At 41.6% G+C, this 23,786-nt stretch overlaps 1 protein-coding gene across 4 annotated transcripts in view; it reads right to left on the reverse strand.

The window, feature by feature from the left end:
* Positions 1-23,786, reverse strand: part of SAMD3 (sterile alpha motif domain containing 3) — a 66,954-nt gene that overhangs the window by 37,604 nt on the left and 5,564 nt on the right. For 3 of the 4 annotated variants that reach the window (XM_073022466.1, XM_008007078.3, XM_008007077.3), the window contains 3 exons: positions 21,658-21,765; positions 1,688-1,873; positions 1,351-1,435 (listed from right to left, as the gene is read on the reverse strand). In XM_073022466.1, the coding sequence (XP_072878567.1) occupies positions 1,351-1,435; positions 1,688-1,873; positions 21,658-21,765 (379 nt within the window). The remainder of the gene's footprint in view (positions 1-1,350; positions 1,436-1,687; positions 1,874-21,657; positions 21,766-23,786) is intronic. The other variant, XM_038000921.2, reaches the window with a different exon arrangement.

Here is a 23,786-nt window from a genome sequence, read left to right on the forward strand (position 1 = left end):
CATGTCCTTAAGAAAGCACAGCAAAAAAATATCTTTTCACAAACATCTGAGACAGTACAGTACAAAAAGACATCTGTCTTCTTTAGACATGACTACCAACGTGTATGCACATGACATATAGATACAGGAAATAACAGTCTACCTTTACATAGCTACCTATACATAGCTATAGCTCTTTGTAATTGTTCCTTAACTCATATAGTTACAGCGTCAAAAATCAATTTTTTATTAACTATTCTTAGGTACAGTTCAATAGTGTTAATTATATTCACATTGTTGTGCAATGAAGACACTGGTCTTTGAAATCCAGGAGATAGGCAGGTTCAAATAGCAAAGTTTGTGTTGAAATGTCAGCGGTAGTAGTTCTCAGCCCTGGTTGTACATTAGAATAATTTTGGGAAATTTAAAAAATGTTAATGACAGTGTCCCATCCTCAAATTAATTCAACCTGAATCTCTAGGAATCCTAATGTGCAACCAGAGGTTAGAACTCCTGCCCCAGAGAATTGCTTGAATCCGGGAGGCAGAGGTTGCAGTGAGCTGAGATCGCGCCACTGTACTCCAGCCTGGGTGAGAGAGTGAGACTCTGTCTCAAAAAACAAAACAAAACAAAAAAACAAAACAAGGAACTGCTGCCCCAAAGTATCCTGGGGGTCTGTTTTTATCAGGACAGCAGAGATGTGACAGGGCCAGGTAAGGTTGGAGGCCTGGACCTCAAAGCCAGACAACAGCTCCACTGGGTCTGAGAAGGCAAGAAACACCTGATGACAGCTCTGAAGCAGGTGCAGCCACGTCTTTCTCTTTCTATGTGTCACGTCTCCTAAAGACCCTTCCTAACCCTTAAAACCCTTAAGACTCTAAAGTGAACAGCTCAGTTAATTTTAGCAACTTTCTATGCTTGTGCAACCATAATCACTGTCCATTTTGGCCACCCTCAGCCCTAGGCAACTGTTGATCAGCTCTGTTACACTGAGCTTCAAGTTTTGAGAGGGCAGCAATATGATGATGGAGAGAGACAAAGAAGACAAAGAAACACAGGACAGAGAGAGACCAAGAAGTTATGAAAAAGGGAAGACAAGGAGACAGACAGAGAGAGAGAGAGCACGCGTGAAGTCAAGAAAGAAGCATGGACTAACAAAAAGTGAAAGACAGAAACAAAGTTGGAGAGAGACCAAAGAGACAAAAAAAGAGTCAGAAAAATAGAAACAGATAGACGTAGATACATAGAATGGGGGAGAGAGAGAGAGAGACATCAAGAAAAGATGGATGAAGCATAAAATTACTGGGCAACACAAGGCTATTATTTTAAGATAGTCTGAAATTAACAGAATGGTGCCAGGTGGTCACTTACAAAGCCACAGCCGTCCTCATCCAGGAAAGGGTGGGCCTGCAGCAGGGCATTAACTACGTCATTGTACTGCTGGGTGCTGGGGTACCTGTTCACCAAAACAAAGAGGATATGTTTCACTTCAAGCAGCCCACATTCCTTCCTTTAAGATGAGTCTAAATTACACTCATTTTTCTTCACATTTTTCTACATAACAAAAAGAGATTCAAATATTGGACAATTTGGGACCTATTACCAATATGTCATCCACAATCTGAAGAGAGTTAATTCCACGTGAATTCTACTCTATCCCGAAACAGACCCTTTCCCAAAGCAGCAAGCCTGTCCTGTAGTCACTCACAGTGAGCCTTCCAGATACTTAGTCATGTCGGCCTGGAGAAACTCAATGATCCTTATCCTCATGCTGTGATCCGGGCACTTCTGCTCTGCTAACATGCATTTGACATCATAGGGAAACTCTGGTAAAACATAGGACTTCGTCCATTGTAATGCTTTGCTTCTAGCTACAATATGTTTCACATTTCTTCTGTGAAATAAAAACACACAAAGAATGAAATTCTATTCCAAATATATGCAATTTATTAATTTGCTACATCCTGAGAACTTACGAAATAAACAACTTTCCCGAGACCCAAATATATGGAAGTCATCAAGCTATCTTCCATCCATTCATCCATCCACAAATGTTTGAAGGCTCATTGTCTTTGTCCATTCACACAACACATACTTATTCTTTAGAAAAAGTCATAATAATATAGACTTTAGAATAAAGCCTGAAGCTGAAATGCATACTAATTCATTTTTAATTCTTACAGAGAAAATGTAATGCATACCTCAAAACTAGACAATATACTTAACAAAAAGAAAATATGTTGCAATTCAGCAAAGCAAATGAGGCCTACCATAAAGTCTTAGCACCTGTTAAGAAAATTCTTTTAATTAATCTATTCTGCTGCTGTTTATAATGAAATACAAGATCCACCTACTTTAGTTGGTCTTTGCCTATTTTGATAAGGTGAACTTAGTTTCTAAATTAAATATAAATAACAGATATTCCAGTTCCATCCAGATGGAATTTCTATGAAGGGCTACAGAAAACTATAACTACAGCCGGGCGTGGTGGCACATGCCTATAATCCCAGCATTTTGGGAGGCCGAGGCGGGCAGATCACGACGTCAGTAGATCAAGACCATCCTGGTTAACACGGTGAAACCCCCTCTCTACTAAAAATAAAAAAAATCAGCCGGGTGTGGTGGTGCGCCTGTAGTCCCAGCTACTCGGGAGGCTGAGACAGGAGAATCGCTTGAACCCAGGAGGCGGAGGTTGCAGTGAGCCGAGATCGTGCCACTGCACTCCAGCTAGGGCGACAGAGCGAGACTCGGTCTCAAAAAACAAAAAAGAAAAGAAAGAAAGAAAGAAAAAACTAGAACTACAGAAGGCAGATCAGGAGTTGCCTGGGGCTGAAGGTGGGTAGTGATTATTTGTTGTACAAGCATATAAAGCTGCTAAAATTAACTGAGCTATTCACTTTATTTTTTAACTATAATTTTTTTTGAGACAGTCTTACTCTGTTGCCAGGCTGGAGTGCTGTGGCACAATCTCGGCTCACTGCAACCTCCGCCTCCTGGGTTCAAGCCATTTCCCTGCCTCAGCCTCCCGAGTAGCTGGGACTAGAGGTGTGTGTCACCACACTGGCTAATTTTTTGTATTTTAGTAGAGATGGGGTTTCACCATGTTGGCCAGGATGGTCTCAATCTCCTGACCTCGTGATCTGCCCACCTTGGCCTCCCAAAGTGCTGGGATTACACGCGTAAGCCACTGCGTCCAGCCAATTTTTTTTTTTTTTAGACAGAGTCTTGCTCTGCCATCCAGGCTGGTGTGCAGGGGTGCAATCACAGCTCACTGCAGCCTTGACCTCTTGGTCTCGAGCAATCTTCCCACTTCAGCCTCCCGAATAGCTGGGACTACAGTCACGTGCCACCATGCCCAGCTAATTTTTTTTATTTTTGTGGAGGTGGGGTCTCATTATGTTGCCCAGTTTCATCTCGAACTCTAGGCTCAAGCAATCCTCTTGCCGTAGCTTCCCAAAGTGGCGGGATTATAGGCATGAGCCAACACAGCCAGCCTCTTGTTCACTTTAAATGGGTGAACTTTATGCTATGTAAATGAAACATCAATAAGGCTGTTTATAAAATTATCAGAACAACATTCAAGCGTTAAAGTTAGTGACTGACCACTGAGTGTGCAAAATGAAGACTCTATAATATTAATAAAGTATCCAACTAACATTGAATCAAAGGCACTATGTAGCTCTTAACCCATTTATAAATAGGATTGATTGCGGTGGAAGTAAAGAAACAGAGGCAAGCCAAGTAGAAGACAACAGGAAGATTTCCTAAGTTGGCCTAAGTAGGTTAATTTTCAGATATCCAAGGATCCCAAAATTCAGATGAATTTTGAAAGGCTAGGGTTCTTTTAGCATTTTAGGTCATCCTCTATAAGAATGCACGAGCTATAATGCGATATGGAGAATCAAGCACACAGGAGAAAGCACTCTGACATCCCTTTTTATGACAAGCTCCCTTTCCTTTTTTCCCCCTTTGGCGGTCCCCACTATATCCGTGGTGAAATTATGTCCTGGCTAAGATAAGCACACCAATAACTTAATACTTAATACCACAACAGGAAATTTCCAGATTTAAGTCTCTGCTGTAGCCCAATCTGTTTTCCAGTATGTTTCTCTTTCATTTTGTTCATTCATTCAACCAGCATTTATTGGGGGTCTACTAAACGCCAATTACTCTTTCACAATCCTCATTTTCTTCCATATTCTATTACTTTGTTTCTTTCTCCCATGGCCAAATTACCCCTCCTGTATCTACTGAGACCAAGGAATATAAAGTAATGGCCAGTTTTGTTGGATGTCTTTTGTGTGTTCCTGGGATTTTTTTTTTTTTTTTTTTTTTTTTTTTTTTTTTTTTTTTTTGAGACTGAGTCTCGCTCTGTCGCCCAGGCTGGAGTGCAGTGGTGCGGTCTCAGCTCACTGCAAGCTCCGCCCCCCGGGTTCAAGCGATTCTCCTGCCTCAGCCTCCTGAGTAGCTGGGACTACAGGCGCCCGCCACCAAGCCCGGCTAATTTTTTGTATTTTTAGTAGAGACGGGGTTTCACCATGTTGGCCAGGATGGTCTCAGTCTCCTGACCTCGTGATCCGCCCACCTCAGCCTCCCAAAGCCCTGGGATTACAGGTGTGAGCCACCGTGCCTAGTCCTTCCTAGCATTTTTTAGAAGTGATGTAACTTGGCAGGTGTTAAGCTGGTTTCAGTAATCTTAACATCTATCTCCTTTTTCCCAGTAATTTTCAAGTAGCTAAATTAGCTGCCTGCCAGGTCCAGGTTTTGAAGTTGTTACGTTACTTAGTACCACCTCAACAGATAAGTTCAATGTTCCAGTGTTATAAAATAAAGCTCATTACGCTGTTTGTCTTTTTATTCTACATACTTTCCCCCCTTTTTTTTCAGTGTCGGGGCAGAGACTATACTGCATGGTATTATTTCTCTCAAACATCCAGAATGTAGCTAGACGCATAAAGGATCCAAGAAGACAGACACTCCATCTTGCTCTAAATAGAGTAATGTATTAGGAAAGATCACAAGCATCAAATTTTCATTTTCTTTACATTAAAACAATGTAAGAAGATACTCTGGAATTGAGCAAAAACCAACCCATGCCACCTAATGCCAGTCAAAATGAGTATTACACACGAAAAGTGATTCATCAGAAATTAAAAATACATTCTAATTTGCAAGTAGATAACTGCAGGCAAAATCATTTCTCATCTGTAAAATTATATTTGCACTGGATTAAAAAAAGCTTTACTGTGGGGTTAAGATTATTCATAATATTTTTATTAAGCTGGAGTTGGGCAGAACACCAAAATAAGTCAGCCAAAAGTAAGGGCAGAGAGCAGACAGCAGTTCAATCCAAAGGCCGGTTATATTACCGTTCCCATCTCAGAACGAGGCTCTTTGACAAAATCAGCACCACAAAACAACAGATATCTAGCCCGAAGTATCTCAATCCTGGGTGCACGGTAAAATCAGCCAGGAAGATTTTAAAACATGTTAATGCCTATAATTGGCCCCTGGCTAACTGATTCAGAATTCACTGCTTACTAAACTCTCAGCTTATGTGTAGAGCTTATATTTGAATAAAATAAAACTTACAATAAAGTTAAGACAACACATTTGATAATTGGCCATATCATTATTGTATTAGGTACTAATTTAAAAAATGATTAGATGGTGTTTTCATGAAAAAGCTAATTGACTCTCCAACATTTTCTAACTTTAGTAAGAGTGAAAAAATATCCAATTCTTACCCTACTTCCAAAGAGCATATGGTATACTCTGATGAGGCTCACACCGGGTAGGAAAGATGGCTCTGTTAAGAACGGGCTCAGGTGAGCACCAGCTCTCTAAAGAAAAATCTGAATGCACAAAACAGCAGTTGGTAGACAGCAGAAGAAACACAGATGTTACATGAGGGCGGGGACTATTTGTTTAATCTCCAGTGTATATAACATTGCTTAGCAGAGTTGATAATACAGTGATTTTTTTGTTGAAAGAATAAACCAGACATCTGAAAGAAGTAACTATCTAAGCAGGGCTGAATGTGATTTGGTCTGGGCAAAGACACGGACACTTCACTGGTCCGTGATTGCATTCATTACCCTGTAGATTTGGCTCCCCATTTATGCTCTAGGCATGTCTTTCAAATCGCTTTCATTCTGCTTTTCCTTAACCTCTCTTACCGGACTCTCTTCCCAATCACCTCACCTGGACTGCTTCCTCAAAAGTCAATAACGATTTCCTAATTGGCAAATGCAGGGCCTTTTGACCACAGCCTTTTATAAGACCTTTGTAACTGCATTTAGTGCTATTGACCATTTCCTCACACCCCTTTTCTTCCTTATCTTCCTTGACACTGTTTCATTTTCCTGCCTCTCTTCCATTCTCTCTGACAACTTGTTTATTTGCTGATTTATACCTCCTTTACTTTCTGTGAGAATTTGCACATAGCTGGGTTCCTGCCCCCTTAATCCTCTGTATTGCTGTCTGCTTTTTTCCTCAGAGAACTCACCCAGCCCCATGACCTCAGCTCTGAGCTGTATGTTGATGCACTGTAAATCTATCATCAATAATCTGTTCTCCATGCTCCATCTTAGATCTCCAACAACAACTTGTACATTGTTTATCTTATACTCAACAAATCCAAAAATAATTAATAATCTTTAAAAAACAAACAAAAAACCCCCCAAAAACTAGGCTCTCATGTTCTAGGAACTGAACTATGTTCCTTTCAAATTCTGTATGTTAAAGCCCTAACCTCCAATGTGACTGTACTTGGAGATAGACCTTTATGGAAGTAATTTAGTTAAATGAAATCATAAGGGTGGGCCCTGAGATGACGGGATTAGTATTCTTAAAATATCTGTATGCCATGTGAGGTCAGAGAGAAAATGTAGCCATCTGCAAGTGAAAAAGAGGGTCCTCAACAGAAACGGAAGAGGTCAATGCCTTGATCTCAGGCTTACAGCCTCTAGAACCACCAAAAAATAAACGTCTGTGTTTAGGTCACCAAGTCTACGGTATGTGTGGACTAACACAGAATTCCAATTTCCTTGTTTCTTTTACTGTACCCGTTTCTCTTAGCAACTCAGGTTTAACATCGTGATGTCTCTTTCACCTTCATTTTTCACTCCTAAGTGTCATGAAATTTTCCCTACATTTTATCTCTGTATTTATTTACTTATATCCATGGTTCATGCTACTACACTAATCCAAGTATTCGCCACTCAAATGTGGACTGCTTCGATAGTCTCCTAGCAGAGTTCTGCTGGAATGGCTTAATGAGCTCCCACTGGACCAGCTATCTCGCAAACATTAACCATAAACATTAAACACATTTTTAAAAAACTAACTGAAAACACTGAAAGGTGAAAAACAGAATGCAGGTTTTGAAAAGAAGCCTACACTTAGAACAAGAGGAAGACACTGGGCCTTTGATGAGGTTCCCTTTTCATGGCTTTTGGCCTGGAGGCAGGCCTCACCATGTGCTGCCAAAACTCAAATAGAAAACCCGGTAGTATTTCTGGACTCAAAGACTTGGGGGCAGAATTTCGGGCAACCGCATATGTGGAAAAGAAGAGGAAAACCCCAGAAAAGAATGAACTAATGAGGGAAAAACTCCACAATCTGTATATAAACTGTTCAAATCTCTGGATGATCCTGAACTACACACATGCATAACTGGACTAAAGATAAAAGAGCTCAACAGATTTTAACCGACACACAGGAGACTGAGTTTTCCACGTGAGTCCAACCAATTTTGTGGTTTCCTAGAACAAAATGTCAACACTCTTTGGGCGAACACAACAGATTCAAGAGACTCCACATTGTAACATTCATATTTAATCCAAAATTATGTAATATACAAAAAAAATCCGAGAAAATGTAATCCATCCTCAAGAGTAAAGATAATCATTAGAATGTGATGCTAAGATGAACCAGATGTTGGCAAGGATTTTAAAGCAGCTATTCTAACAATGTTCAGTGAATTAAAGGAATATATGCCAGAATGACTGAAATGACAGGAAAATTTAGCAGAGAAATAGAAATTGCTTAAAAGAAACAAATAGAAATTTAGAAGAAAAAAAATACGAAATTTGAAATTGAAAATTGTACTAGATAGGATTAATAGCAGAATGGAGATTTAGGAGGAAGTAGTCATCTGAATTTGAAGACAGATCAACAGAAATGATCCAACCTGAAAAACATGGGGAAAAGAGATTAAAAAAAATAAGTAGCTCATTTTTTCTAATTTCAGGTCCTCACAATTTATCCCCCTATACAGCCATAAACCCTTCTCCTCTCTGATCCATTATCCAATTTAACATAAACACCGATTTAATCAGTGGAGGGGGCAGGTAGAACTGGCCAATGGCTTCCAGGGCTACTTTTGGAACCAAGACATGGTCCAAGGTCCAAGCAAAATAAGCCAATCTTGCTTGACACCATAATCATGTCCAACTTCAAACACTATTCCTGGTACTGAAACATCACTGGCAACCAACGTGGAACTATAACTTCGAATTTATAAGTCCCATAGTTTAAAGATCAAGTATATAGAAGATCTGCAAGTTAACATTCAGCACTTGACTACACTAGATATCTGCCTTTTGCACGATTTCACATTTTCCAGTTGTCATGGGCATGATAATCTTCCTGTTTGCGGACAATGTAACCCATATATGTATTGAGCAACACAGGTGATTCAGGATTCCTCTATCCCCAGCAATTAGACACCATGAGAGTTTACTATGCAGTGAGAGTTTACTATGTTAGTCTCTTTGACCAGTAACATCTTCAGTATGTGGTCTCCCTGAGAGGAGAGTTACGGCTTCCTATTTCTGAGGGTAACCTGAGCCAGGTTCATTCCTTAATTATCATCTCTTTGGGTTCCTGGGGCTCCCCAGGAAGAGGAAAATAACTATGATTTGTTGACATATTTGGATGTAAATATTCGCATTTGGAAGGAAAACTCTGAGTCCATTCTCTGTATTTAAATCCCTTTTGGAGCTACTCAGTGTTTGGCAGTTATTTTATCCCCATGAAAGTGGATAATATTGCCTTAGGGAAAAAGTAAGCTCTTGAATTTTCAAACCAGAAAGCCTCAGCATTTCTTTTTGAATTGGAGGAAGCTTAAGAGTTTAAAACTGTTGCTTCCTTCCTTTTTTTTTTTTTTTTTTTTTTTAACAGAGCCACAGTTTCTTGCTTTGTTGAAATTGGTGCTTCCAATTTCATTGACTTAAATTTAAAGGAATTTTTTCTTTCTCTTTTTACTTCTACAAATAAAACAGGTGATAGGATTTTAAAATTCTATGAGAAAAATAAAATTCAATGGTCTGTAATTTCTTAAAATCCCAAATTTGAATTCCTCATATTTACTAATTAGGAGTTTTTGTACTCTCTTATTATCATCTACTACACACTGTGAATTATCAGATCCAGTCCAGACACAAGCCTTACTAAATCTCCAGAATGCACTCTGCATGTGTTCGCTGTTGCTTCACTTATCTAGAATGCCCTCAGTTGCCCTCATTCTTCTAGGTTTATCTCAAGCCTTCTTCTCCATTGGGTTTTACTCACTGCCACACTCCTGCCACGCATGTGGTTCCCTCATCTGAATCCCTGACCTGGCCCGGTCCAATGCTGGCCCCATGAGCACTCAACTACATCTAGTCTCCTTATCTGTCTTGATTTTCCTATGTCCTTGTTGAATGAAATAGTTTGTGACAAAAATATTGTAGAAAGATTTAAGAATGTTTGAGAAAGATAAAAAATATCAAAGAAAACATTCTATGACTGATAAAGATAGTCTATAGTTCTATAAACTTGTGTTTTCTTTTCTTTTTTAAGAGACAGGGTCTCTCTCTGTTATCCAGGCAGGAGTGCAGTGGCACAATCATGACTCACTGTAGCCTCAAAGTCCTGGGCTCAATGGGAGCCTCCCACCTTAGCCTCCTGAGTAGCTAGGACTACAAGCACGCACCACCACACCCAGCTAATTTTTTAAATTTGTTTTTGTAGAAATGAGGTCTTGCTGTGTTGCCCAGGCTAGTCTCAAACTCTTGGCCTCAAGTGATTCTCCTGCCCTGACTTCCCAAAGTGTTGGAATTAGAGATGTGAACCACCACATCTAGCCTAAATTTGTGTTTTCAGACATAAAATTGTTCCCTTTCAAAAAGGAGCTCTCTGTTATGCTAAAACAGCCCACTCATGACTAAGAAACCACTCACTAGCAAGGCACCAAGTCAAGTGGTGAGTGAAAAGAAGTGCCAGGTCACTAAGCCCATAAATTTGAGATACAAAAACCAGTGAGGCAGGCTAGAGAGGCAGATCTGGGGATTGAGGTGGAATCCTCTGGAAACACAAAAGGTATCTGAGAACTAGACTGTGACTGTGGAGAATTACAAAAAGGTCAAACACACCAAAAATAAAGCCTCCAAAAGCTGTTTTCTCAGCATCTCACCAGGCTTCAGTCACACCCCATGTGGCTTTATGGGACCCAGGAGAGAGTTCATATCACACTCAGCTGAACCCTGGTTGACCTTTAGAGTCATAGCTCATAAATCATCCCTGTTTTCCCAAATTTCAGGGCGCAAATTGTACCTTTCTCCAAGGGCACCCACTTGGAGACAATCTCCTGCTTTGAGGAACTGTGATACTTTCCTAGTCTTGTAAAATGGTATTGCTTTCTGGTCCTCCAGGGAGGAGAATAAGGGACGAGCAGAATCCTTTGCCTTGAAGAACACACATCCTGGCTACAGGGCTTGGTCTTCTCATCTCGAGTGCCACCTGCAGTACTATTAGTACTCCCACCACTGGGAGAGAAAGCAGTGAAACTATGCTGCTCTCCAGGGACCGAACTAAAAGAAATTGTGTCCCACAAGTAGGTGTATTGTGGCATCCCATTTTCATTTAATTCCTCTCTACATCCAAGCCTGCAGACTTTATACACTGAAAATGGTATAGATTGGGATACCCAGTTTTTGTTATCAACTCTGAAGCTAAATGGCATGTGATCTCTGCAACATCCCAAACCTGAAATGTTTTGGGGACATAGAAGAGGAAGAAGCCAGTGGAGGCTTAGATATCTATTTAAAGAATTTGCTGTCATTTTATCCTAGGACAGAAGATATTATGGTGCACACCCCTTCCAAACAGGGAACAAATTTTACCAAATTACAGATGAACCCGAAATTCTGCTTCTGAGTTACTTATGCCAGTAACCTGGGAATTTCCTGCTTTACCTTGGCAAGAGTAGCTACTGCTAAAAAAACAAAGTAAACAAGAAGTTTTGAAGAGCCCAATAGAGAGACACATGCCAATGAACAAGGTGAGATGCTGTCTCTGAAAATATTGAACAGTGTCACTTCAAAGCACCTATAAACTATGAAGAAAATGCTGTTTTGTTGCAGCAACTGATGGCACCCACTGTGAATTCAGAAAAACGTTTGAGTCACATTCCTATAATTTTGATGTTTGCTTTTAATTTATGTTTTATAGCCCAGGGCTTTCACACCTGGCAATACATTTATGAGACTTCCAGAGGAATTACATGTCTGAAATGCATGTGTGAATCTATAATCAAGCCCAAAGAAAAGAGAGATGTGACCAGCATCAGGCACCATGTCTTGGCAAAGTTAGACAGATGTCCCACAAACCCTCCATGTTCTTGGGCCCCAATGTGAGATTCAAGGTCTCGGGAGTCTTTGGAGCCCTAATTCATCAAAAATGAAGCAAAAAAAAAAGTTTTTAAAAAATCTTCCCATTCCCCAATTCCTCTTGGTATTGACAGAAATGTAAAGTTTCAGAAACTCAGCCTTTATCTTATCTACCACCATGACACATATATCAACAAGTCTCACAGAGCTATCACCTCTGAGTCCTTCTTTTCCTTTTTTCTTCCTCATTCATACGCCTGTAATCCCAGCACTTTGGGAGACCGAGGTGGGTGTATCACAAGGTCAGGAGATAGAGTTAATCCTGACTAACATGGTGAAACCCCATCTGTACTAAAAATACAAAAAAAATTAGCTGGGCTTGGTGGAACATGCCTGTAGTCCCAGCTACTTGGGAGGGTGAGGCAGGAGAATCGCTTGAACCTGGGAGGCAGAGGTTGCAGTGAGCTGAGATCACACCACTGCACTCCAGCCTGGGCAACGGAGTGAGACTCCGTCCCCACACCTCCCCCGCCAAAAAAAAAGTAATGAGGCATGACATACTCAGTTGTTGCAAAATGGTTCAGTAGTGCTATTTTTGCAGTTCATAAGTATTAAAATGTGTTTAATTTATCACCAACAATCAAAGTGAGCAAGGACATTCGGTAGCTACTGAGGAATACAGAAAATTGGGTCTTTAAACAAAAATGATGAGGGCCTCTCTTTGGGAGGTGGTGGCATTATTGAACTGTTTAGACTTACTCTGTTGAGTGTTTTCTTATATGAAATGTTAATATGGAAAAGAGTGAGCAGAAGCTGTAGCTTTATCAGAATCCCTATTTTTCATCCCACTAAGTTCTATTGAATAAACTGTTGGTCATATTCTTTGCAATGCTATACTCATGTTTGTTTTCTCATATTGGTTGATAGCACCGCTAGTTACACAAGCCAGAAGTACAGGAGAAAGTTTACCACCTAGCAAACTCTCCCCTTCTCTTCATTAACAGACCCACCATGTCCTGTTGATTTTATATTTAAGCATCCTTTTTATGGCCATTACCACCATCTTAGTTTAGACCTTCATCAAGTCTTGCTTGAACTTTAGTGTTTTGATGGGTCTTCCTCCTCTAATTTTTCTCCAATCAATTCTCTACATCACTGCCACAATAAATGATGAAAAGTATGTGTACCTGATCAAATCACTGAATCTCTTTGATTATTTCCTAACGTACAGCAGTAGTTTTCAGTTCTCACTATACATTAGAATTACTTGTGGAACTTAAAAAAAGGAAAATACCGATGCTGTTCTCATCCCCAGAAGTTCTTATTCATCTAATGCTTTGTTACTCAAAACATAGTCTTGGCTGGGCGTGGTGGCTGACACCTATAATCCCAGCACTTTGGGAGGCCAAGGCGGGTGGATCACGAGGTCAGGAGTTTGAGACCAGCCTGGCCAACACATACACACACACAAAATAGCCGTCTCTACTAAAAATACAAAAAAAAAAAAAAGGCCGGGCACGGTGGCTCAAGCCTGTAATCCTAGCACTTTGGGAGGCCGAGACGGGCGGATCACGAGGTCAGGAGATCGAGACCATCCTGGCTAACCCAGTAAAACCCCGTCTCTACTAAAAAATACAAAAAACTAGCCGGGCGAGGTGGCGGGCGCCTGTAGTCCCAGCTACTCAGGAGGCTGAGGCAGGAGAATGGCGTAAACCCGGGAGGCGGAGCATGGTGGCAGGTGCCTGTAATCCCAGCTGAGGCAAGGAGAATCGCCTGAACCTGGGAGGCGGAGGTTGTAGTGAGCTGAGATCACGCCACTGCACTCCAGCCTGGGCAAAAGTGTGAGACTTCTTCTCAAAACAAAAACAAAAACAAAAAAAAGTCTTAAAACAGCACTGGCATTAAGAATTGCGGAATCCCAGCCCCTACCCCAACCTACTAAACCAGAGTCTGTGTTTGAACAAGATTCCTCCGTGTTTTATAAGTACAGTAGAATTTGAGAATCATCAGTTTAGGGCATTGGTATTTTTCCTGTAAGTCCACTAGATGAATCTAATATGCAAAGTTAAGAGATGCTTAGCATGGCATAGAACTCCCCTCCTTACCTCTCTATCAGAATATCACCATTTACAGCAACTCCATTTTCTCTGTGTCACATTCTGAAAATAATCCAAACAGAATCCTCCATGCTATTTCAGGTGTTTGTAACCTTGCACATACTGTAAACATCCCTTTCTTCAACAGCTTCATTTTCCTTAATAAATTATTTCTAATCATCTTTCAAAATCCCTCTTCAGTATTTGTGAAGCCTTTCCCCAAGGGTCTTCGCCACGCTTACTTCCCAGAAAGTCTTACTTCTCCCTCTCTCTGTGTTACGTCTGCATTTCTCTTTTGGCATATTTTTCTGTGTTGCAGGTACTTGCTTACATATCTGTATTGCCTACCAGACTCTAAATTCCCCAAGGAAAGGAATAAAGTGTCCACTCCCAACTCCAGGACTACATAGTACCTAGCGCATGGGGTATGGTCAGTAATTTGGACTGAACAAAAGAAAAACAGGATTAGAAATCAAGATTATTTTGGACCTCTATAAAGACTTAATAATACATTTAACAGAAATGACCAGGAGTCAGGGTTCTTTATCAATCATGTCAGCCCAATCTCCCCTGATTCTGTAATTCCTGTTTGGCTGGGTCCGCAGATGTCCTCCCCTGAGAGAAAGTTTGGTTCTAGCTCAAAGCCAATATTCCTCACATCATTAGGGTCCCTGCTCAAATATCACCTAGTCAAAGCTGAAAGGACTTCCCCAAGAACCCCATCTGAAACAGAGCCCTCCTGGACACTGACACATACACGTACACACACACACTGCTCACTCTCTGTCCCCACTCCTGCTTTTCTGCATCACTGGTCTTCATAGCATTTAAGCACATTTATCATCTCATGTTATGTTTATTTATTTTTCTCCCCACATTAGAAGGTGAGCTCTGCAAAGTGGGAGACTTGCTCAGTTTTTTTTCCCTACTGTATCCCCAGTACCTACAACAGTGCCCCACACGTAGTAAGCACTCAGTAAGGATTTACATATTGAATGAATGAATGAATCCTGATTTAGGTTAGGAATCTTTAAATAAGTATTTCCTAAGGTGTTTTGTTGTAATGTTAATAGATGTTACACAAAGAGAATCCCGGGTTAAACAAAGTTAAGTTTTTTTTTTTGTCTGTTTGTTTTACTATAGGACTTCTCAAAGCCTACATTACTACATTACTGTATGCTGGGAATCTCTAATCAAGGAATAGAGTTAGTATGTAATATTTCCACAACACAGAACCTTTAGGAATAAGGTTCTACACATGCAAGTGGTACAAAATGATGGGATCTTGCATTTCACTCTCAGATCCTTGCTCCACTGTCCTAGGACTCAGATCTAAACATGTCAATTCAACACCTGTGTGGTGTTTGATGCCCCCGCCCCGCTTAGCGGTAACTGGCCTTCTCTAATCAGATTCTTGAAACTTCCCTCTTCACCTCATGGTACATATTGGTTCATAGACCTTGTTTCTGTTTTGTTTTCTACAGCAACAACCAACAGGTGTCCCAGGCCTTCTGGGAGGCCTGAAACATACCCTCCTCTTGCCTGGAGCCCTGAGTCCTGGGAAGGCTTCCAGATACTGCTGGCCTACCTGCCGTTCCTAGAGGTGCTTCTGCTTTGGGACCACTTGTTAGAATTGAGAGCAGAATTTTTTTTTAAATCTCTTTGGACCCTGTGTCTTAGTGACTGCCCAGACAAGAACAACAATAGGTAAAACTAATGAGCTCCTAAGTTTTTTTCATAAATTAATTCATTCTTCTATTTATTTTACAGATAAGAAAAGTAAGACCTAGTAAGGTTATATAACTTGTCCAAGATTACTCAGCTGGTAAATGACAGAGCTAGGGTTTAAAACTAAACTCAAATACTTGCCTATCTTCATCTCCAGACTTACCAACCCTGGCTATTAGTAGGTTGACATCCTGGTCTAATATCTATACTTACTGCTCTCCCAGACCATCTGCCCTTTAGCTCTATAATTGAATCACCATGAGTGACAATAGATCTCAAGATATTGCATCTCACCCCTGTGTCTTCCTACAAGGCTCTTGCATTATCTATTGTGGTCACATATATTTCAATTAACAAGAGCCTACAGAAAATGCTCAATATATCTGTTTCTTCATGCAATGAACATTTGTTGATCACCTGTGTCAGGGACTGGATAGATGAATAAGACTGGTTCCTCTCATCATTCCCTCACCCAGAGCTCTTGGCCTAGGGGACCAAGGAATTGAGGAATAGGAATTGAGTAGATAAATCACACATCTAATTGGAACCTGCATTAATGAACCCATAACTAGGCTGGCACACTTCATTGCAGCTTCCCTTTTATTGCACACTGGTATTGGATGCACACACAACTGTGTGGCCTCTTGCCTGAACTACCCGTGTGGAAGAGCCTGCAAACAATATATCAGATGTGTTGAAATCCATTGACATTTGCCTTAATCACTGAGCAAAGGCAGAAGGATTGGCTTATTCTACACCATTTCATTGCAGTGGCCAGACTGAGAACAAAAAGAAAGTTTGTCATTAAAATAATTTTTAAATATACATGAAACCATAACTAATTTATAATTATACCCAAAAACAAAAGCAAAACATCTGGACACATATATTTAAAATTCAAGTGAGCAGTCTTGAAAGTAGCATTTAGGAAGCCTCTACCTGTTTATCTGATTTCATGCCTTATTAGCTATAAAAGAGAGGTGAACAGTTTCAAACAGGATAGACAAAAAAAAAAAAGAATAACATTGTAAAAAAAAAGCTCTTCCCCAAAAATCACCAGCACATGATGAATATGGGACCTATTAATCTCTTCTTCCAGAAAGGTCATTTAAGCAATTCAGTAAAGAGCACAGTATCTTCATGACTAGCCTGGGCTACATGTTGAAACCCTCTCTCTATAAAAAATACAAATATTAGCTGGGTGTGGCAGTGCATGCTTGCAATGAGGAGACTGAGGTGGGAGAATTGTTTGAGCCTGGGAAGTGGAGGTTGCAATGAGCTGAGATAGTGCCACTGCACCCCAGCCTGGGTGACAGAGTGAGACCCTGTATCAAAAAAAATTTTTTTAAGAGCACAGTATCTGCTGTCACTGGAGAAAACTGCAATGCGCCACAGCACTCTAGCGTTTGCTTGGACACCCAATTCACCCACTGGAACACACACCTCATTTTCACTACTGTTAGAGCCATTCCAAGAGCTAGAGTCAGGTGAATTTCCAGGCTTTTTTTTTTTTTTTTTTTTTGGTCAGCAAACAATCTGGATGGAATGGATATGTTCACTTCAGGGAAAACAGGAAAAAAAAAAACCCACAAGAATGGTAACTGCCAGCTTGCGAGGTGTGGTAACAGCTGCCAGGTGATTTGATACGTTCTATCATTGGGACCTCATAGGACTACATATTGAGGTTCAGGAGACATGGTTCAGAAACCATTTGGTGGGCAAATGGAGGCGTCAAGATTTGAACCCAATATGTGAGACTCCAAAAGCTGGCACTTATTCCCCATCCCTCTCTACCTCTTGAAAAAGGCTGGCTTCAAGAAAGCCCTGTGGTCAAGCACCTTCAGATTTCTAGCCTGTTATGGATGAATGGCTTATAGACCCCTGGAGTTTGGCTCTGTTAAAAAAAAAAAAAAAAAAAAAAAAATTAACATATGGATTGTATTAAAATATCTAAAAAAATTGATGTTATTCAAATATTTATCCCTTCCTATGAAAGTGTATTCAGTCTTTCATTGGCTCACACATCCCGAGATTATTTTATTTTATTTTATTTTATTTTATTTTATTTTATTTTATTTTATTTTATTTTATTTTATTTTATTTTAACAGAGTCTCACCATGTCACCTAGGCTGGAGTGCAATGGCGTGATGTCAGCTCACTGTAACCTCTGCCTCCTGGATTCAAGTGATTCTACTGCCTCAGCCTCTCGAGTAGCTGGGATTACAGGTGCATGACACCATGCCAGGCTAATTTTTGTATTTTTAGTAGAGACGGGGTTTTACCATGTTGGCCAGACTGCTCTCAAACTCCTGACCTCAGGTGATCCACCCACCTCAGCCTCCCAAAGTGCTGGGATTATAGGCATGAGCCACCATGCCCGGCCCCAAGTTCCATTTTAAAGCTCCTATTGAGCCTCTATGTGCAAGCAGCCAAGCTAAATGCCGGGTTTACAATAGCCAAAAAAATAGTCATTGTCCTTGAAGCACTTATAGTCTAATGAGAGAATACAAACTTTAAAGTGATCAATTTCATTAGCTAGTTTACAAGTCAAGCATGAGATAAGTAGATGTTACTATACACAGAGGAAGGGCTCCGTGCCTGGCCTGGAATGTCACCAGAGGCTTTCTGTAGAAGGATGTTGAGCAGAGGAAGGGAACTACACACCATGACACAAAAATCATACAGTAGGCCCTTAATCAACAACTGTCGACTGAAGAGTGCCCTAGGCAGAGGGGCAGGAGAAGGGGACCAAGAGTGGCTCCAACAATCTGGCTCACAGGGTTGGACGGTGGAGCCACCATCTGAGATAGGACATTGGAGGGGAGAGAATATTCTGCCCCCTCTCAATCCACAGCCCCGGATAAACGGCAGGGCCATAGGGGAAATATTTAAAATAGGTACTTCACCCTGCCTTTATGGGCCACTCCTCCCACACAGCTGATTGCCCAGGAGGGGACACCTGATTCAAGCTGGGCCCATGAACAAAGCAACACTGAAAGACAGAGTCAGTTGGCTGGGAGGACCTGAGCTGTTTATAGGGAGAATTTCCTTTGGAGTTGGTACTAAGGCAAGGCAGTCGTATGCCAGGCAGTTTGAGGGAAGCAGAACAGCCAGAAGTAGTATGATAAATCTGTCCTAGTAGGGAGAAGCAAGGAAATGAGGCCGACTAGACAGGGAAGCAGAATGGAGACAGACGACCTGTGAGAAAGGAAGGGACCACTTCTCTGCCTGGCTTTCCAGCACCTGTTTCTTCATGCTCGGGAACTTACTTGTTCTGCCCTTAGATGCTGGGAAATGCTTTGCTTACAATAAACTCTCGTTGTCTTTACTGTGAGAGGAATTTTGTTTCTTACTGCCAAATACATACGAAGGCAGGAAAGATAAGTTTACTTTTTGAAACATTAACCCCAAGGTACAGCATGCAGAGATGGGCAGCTGGTGGTAAACAGAGAAGTAAAGGGCTTAGGAGAGACTTTATGACCAGAGATAAAGATAGGGGCGTGTCACTTCTAGTTTCCAAACCCTTCTATTTCTCTCAATTTCTTAGCCAGTCCTATTTTTCTCCTCCCCCTTGCCAGGTGTTATGAAGAATGTGAAATGCCATTAAGGGAGCCATGTGAAAACAATTGGAATAACCCTGCCCAGCCAGTATCACAGGAGCATGATGAGGACCAAATGTCAGAGGGCTTAGAAAGGAGGAAAGATAGCCTGGGCAACACACCAAGATCTCATCTCTACACATCATTAAAAAAAGTAGCTGGGCCTGGTAGTGCATACCTGTGGTCCCAGCTACTCCGAAGGTTAAGACGGGAGGACTGCCGAAGCCTGGAAGGTCAAGGCTGCAGTGAGCCCTGATTGCATCACTGCACTCCAGCCTGGGTGATAGAGTGAGACCCCATGTCATCAAAAAAAAAAGAAAAGAGAAGAACTACAGGTATAGAAGGTTGCATCCTCATCTGCTGTGTTAAGTAGGCAGAGAAAAGACACCCTAAGGAAAGTAGGAACACCTCCAAGAGCAGGGCTGGAGAAATGGTTGTACACCGAGTGTCCTCTGTGTGCTTCCACTCTGCTTGGAACTTGGCAGGCATTCTCTATTCTTAATGCTCAAAACAGCACCATGAGAAAGTATCATTATTATTTCCATTTTGCAGATGAGGATACAGACAGTGCTACCAGGGTAGGTAGCACTGGGGCTAATCACGGTTCTCCCCAACTCTACTCACACTTCCACAGTTATAGACATGTGGACTGGCTGCAATTAGCAGCTTCCTGTTGGAAGGGGTAGTGGAGAGCTCATGGCTTACTCCGTGCACCTGGAGCCAATCACGGGAAAGCCCTAGGAATCAGCAAGCACCCATGAGTGGGAAGGAGGGGAATGAAGCCACTTTACAAATGAATTTCCACTTTCTGAATCGTAGTTCAACCCAGGAAGACCAAGGCAATGAATTTCACACGTAGGACATGCCCTTCCACCTTCTTCGTTGCCACCCCAAACAAGAGTCAGTGGGCCCTAACACTGGGAGATCTTGAGGTACCGAGGCTGTGGGGCTGGAGGTGGGGTCCAAGGTTGAAGAGAGGGAAAGAGAGCAGAAAGGACAGCCCAGAGCCAAAGCCCATTTGCAGGAGCTCCTCATCAAAGCTGCTGCTCTTCTCTCTGCTCATAGGGCTGCTGGGACCTTGCAGGCCTGAGTCAGAGGCTGTTGCCCAGTCCCCTGAGGGTGGCTAGGTCCTGTGCTGAGGCAATAACCGCCCACTTGGAAAAAATAGCTAGAAACCCTTTGACTGCTCTAAATCTCGTTTGTACTCATTTACAAAAAGGAGAGAATAATGCCCACCTTTCTGAACTGCTGTGTGGGCAAAACGAGCTGATAGTGTAAATGGTTTGTGAAAACTACATCCTTTCTTGTCTATTGCCCGATTATTCTTTCTGTGCAAGCTGACAGTCTCTCTTTTCAATGAACTACATTTAAGGCATTGCATTTGCTTGTTAGTGGCTGGAGACAATAGGTAATCTGAGTTATGGATGCACGGATTGCCTGGGTGGGATGGCTGTGAAATGCTCTAGGACAGGAGTTCTTAACCCCCAGGCCACATACCAGTACTGGTTCATGGCCTGTTAGGAACCAAGCCACACAGCAGGAGGTGAGCAGCAGGTGAGCGAGCGAAGCTTCATCTGTATTTATAGCCACTTCCCATCACTGGCATTACCACCTGAGCTCTGCCTCCTGTCAGATCAGTGAGCATTAGATGCTCATAGGAGCGCAAAGCCTATTGTGAACTGTGCATGTGAAGGATCTAGCTTGCGCACTCCTTCTGAGAATCTGATGCCTGATGATCTGTCACTGTCTCCCATCACCCCAAGATGGGACTGTCTAGTTGCAGAAAAATAAGCTCAGGGCCCTCACTGATTCTACGTTATGGTGAGTTGTATGATTATTTCATTATATATTAGAATATAATAATAGAAATAAAGTGCACAATAAATGGGATGTGCTTGACTCATCCCCAAACCATCCCCCCGACCCCAGTCCTCGGAAAAACTGTTTTCCATGAAATCAGTCTCTGGTGTCGAAAAGGTTGGGAACCACTGTTCTAGGGGATGCTGTGACCTCCGTATCACATCTTACCTATGACCATCTCAGCACCAAATCCTACATGTGGTTCTCTAAGTCTACCGTTTTCCTTTGTTCTGTTGTAATCCATATATTGAAATATTACACTATGTAAAACCCAGTGTAGGAACATGGAGGAAATGTTTACCAAAACAACTGGAATATAAAGCAAATGCGTACCTCCCTCTAACGGGAGAGTCAAGTTAAGGCAACAACTACAAAATTCAAAACTCAAACTCCACCAAGGGATACTCTATAGAACATTATTCACTGAATAAATTTCATCTTTGTGACTACTGCCGATCACCTTGAAGAGTTTATCACAGAGAAATCCTCTTTTTCCTTAAAAATGTACACTTGAAACATGTACACTATCATTCTAAAACTTCACTTTTCCAGTACAAAGATCAGGAAATTTAATCTTCATCTTTTACCAAATATCTTTATCACTGGATAAAAATATATTCCCTTCCAGGAAAACAAAAAGTTTCGAATTAGAAATACATCTAAACATATGAAACTTTATCAAGAAGAAATAGAGAAGAATGTTATTTGGCTTTAAACTGTCTTAAAGTTGGTATCCCCACCTCTGTTTCAATACTCTTTGGTCAATTAGTCCATTATCAAGGTTTTCAACTGGATAGAAAGATGGCATTCGCTTCCCATGGCTGGCTGGACTAGAGGACTCTTCATCCCTGTAACGAAGAAAGAAGAGGTGGGTCAGGCACTATTCAACATGACCATTGATCTCACAGCAGCTCAGAGGGTAGCACCAGCCCAGAGTAAATATCATGGTCTGTGTCCACTTCCAAGTTCCACATTAGACTCATGAGTAAGAGAACGGAAAGAAGGCCCCTCTGGCGTCATTTAATTAATTGGTTCCTACGTGCCAGGAGGCAGACTGCTGCCAGTTCATAATGCTGTTTTCACCGATCTATCCTATTTTTAAATGGCACTAAGACAATATTTTCCAGCCAGGCGTGGTGGCTCACACCTGTAATTCCAGCACTTTGGGAGGCTGAGGCAGGCGGATCACGAGGTCAGGAGATCGAGACCATCCTGGATAACACGGTGAAACCTCGTCTCTACTAAAAATACAAAAAATTAGCCAGACATGGTGGCAGGCGCCTGTAGTCCCAGCTACTCGGGAGGCTGAGGCAGGAGAATGGCATAAATCTGGGAGGCAGAGCTTGCAGTGAGTCGAGATCTCACCATTGCACTCCAGCCTGGGCTACAGAGCAAGACCCCATCTCAAAAAAAAAAAAAAAAAAAAAAAAGACAATATTTTCCTTTATGAAATGATGGTGATCATAGAATGTTTCTTTTTTGGCTAATATTCTTGTCTGGCAAAATTAAATGGTAAACTTTCAGATCCCTACTCTGCTCTCTGCCACTTTGGGAGACATTTTATTATCTGTGAAACCTCATGATCTTAGAAACACACTCTTCTAACTCCCTCATTTTCCAAGTAACGCAACTGAAGCCTAGAAGGCAAAGCAACTCCTGGTGAGCTACTCAGTAGCAGTGCCAGGATTTGAACTCAGTTTTTCACCTTCCTGACCAATGATTTTTCTACCAGTTTCAACAAGAACAACCACCAAAAAGCAACTGCAAATATGCCCACTTATTTCATATCCCCATCATTTGCTGAAGTATCAACAAGACGCTAAATATCCTGCCCAGAAGTGGCCTACAAATCCTTTTTAAAATAACATGCCAGGCCGGGTATGGTGGCTCACATCTGTAATCCCAGCATTTTGGGAGGCCAAGGCAGGTGGATCACCTTACGTCAGGATTTTGAGGCCAGCCTGGCCAAGATGACAAAGCCCTGTCTCTACTCAAAACACAAAAATCAGCTGGACGTGGTGGCAGGCACCTGTAATCTCAGCTACTCAGGAGACTGAGGCAGGAGAATCACTTGAATCTGGGAGGAGGAGGTTGCAGTGAGCTGAGATCGTGCCATTGCACTGTAGCCTGGGCAACAAGAGTGAAACTCCATTAAAAAAAAAAAAGCCAGGTGTAAACCAAAAATAAAATTCTAAGGCCCCCAACCATTTGAATGGACCCCTCCTCTCAGCTAAAGGCATTCCAAAATTAACCTGAAAAACTAGTTCAGGCCATGATGGGAAGGGAAGGTTGGACATGCTTCATTATACCTTCCTTCCTTTTAGAATTCAGGAAAAGTTGACCAGCATTAACATCAACACAGACATTAAGTCTAATAAGAAACATTTATGGGCCAGGCATGGTAGATCATGCCTGTAATCCCAGCATTTTGGGAGGCCGAGGCAGGTGGACCACGAGGTCAGGAGATCAAGACCATCCTGGCTAACACAGTGAAATCCTATCTCTACTAAAAATACAAAAAATTAGCCAGGCGTGGTGGCTGGCGCCTATAGCCCAGCTACTCAGGAGGCTGAGGCAGGAGAATCGCTTGAACCTGGGAGGCAGAGGTTGCAGTCAGCCCAGACAGCACCACTGCATTCCAGCCTGGAAGACAAAGCAAGACTCCATTTCAAACAAAAAAGAGATACATTGAAGCCTGCTACCTGGAGGCTTCATCTGCATGAGAAAACCTTAGTCTCCACAACCCCTTATAACCCAGACATTTCTATTGATGATAACTCTTTCAATCAATTGCCAATCAGAATTTTTTTTATTTTTTTATTTTATTTTATTATTATTTTTTTTTTTAGACGGAGTCTTGCTTTGTCAC

This window comes from Chlorocebus sabaeus, chromosome 13 (assembly GCF_047675955.1).
Source record: "Chlorocebus sabaeus isolate Y175 chromosome 13, mChlSab1.0.hap1, whole genome shotgun sequence".
NCBI classification, from domain to species: Eukaryota; Metazoa; Chordata; class Mammalia; order Primates; family Cercopithecidae; genus Chlorocebus; species Chlorocebus sabaeus.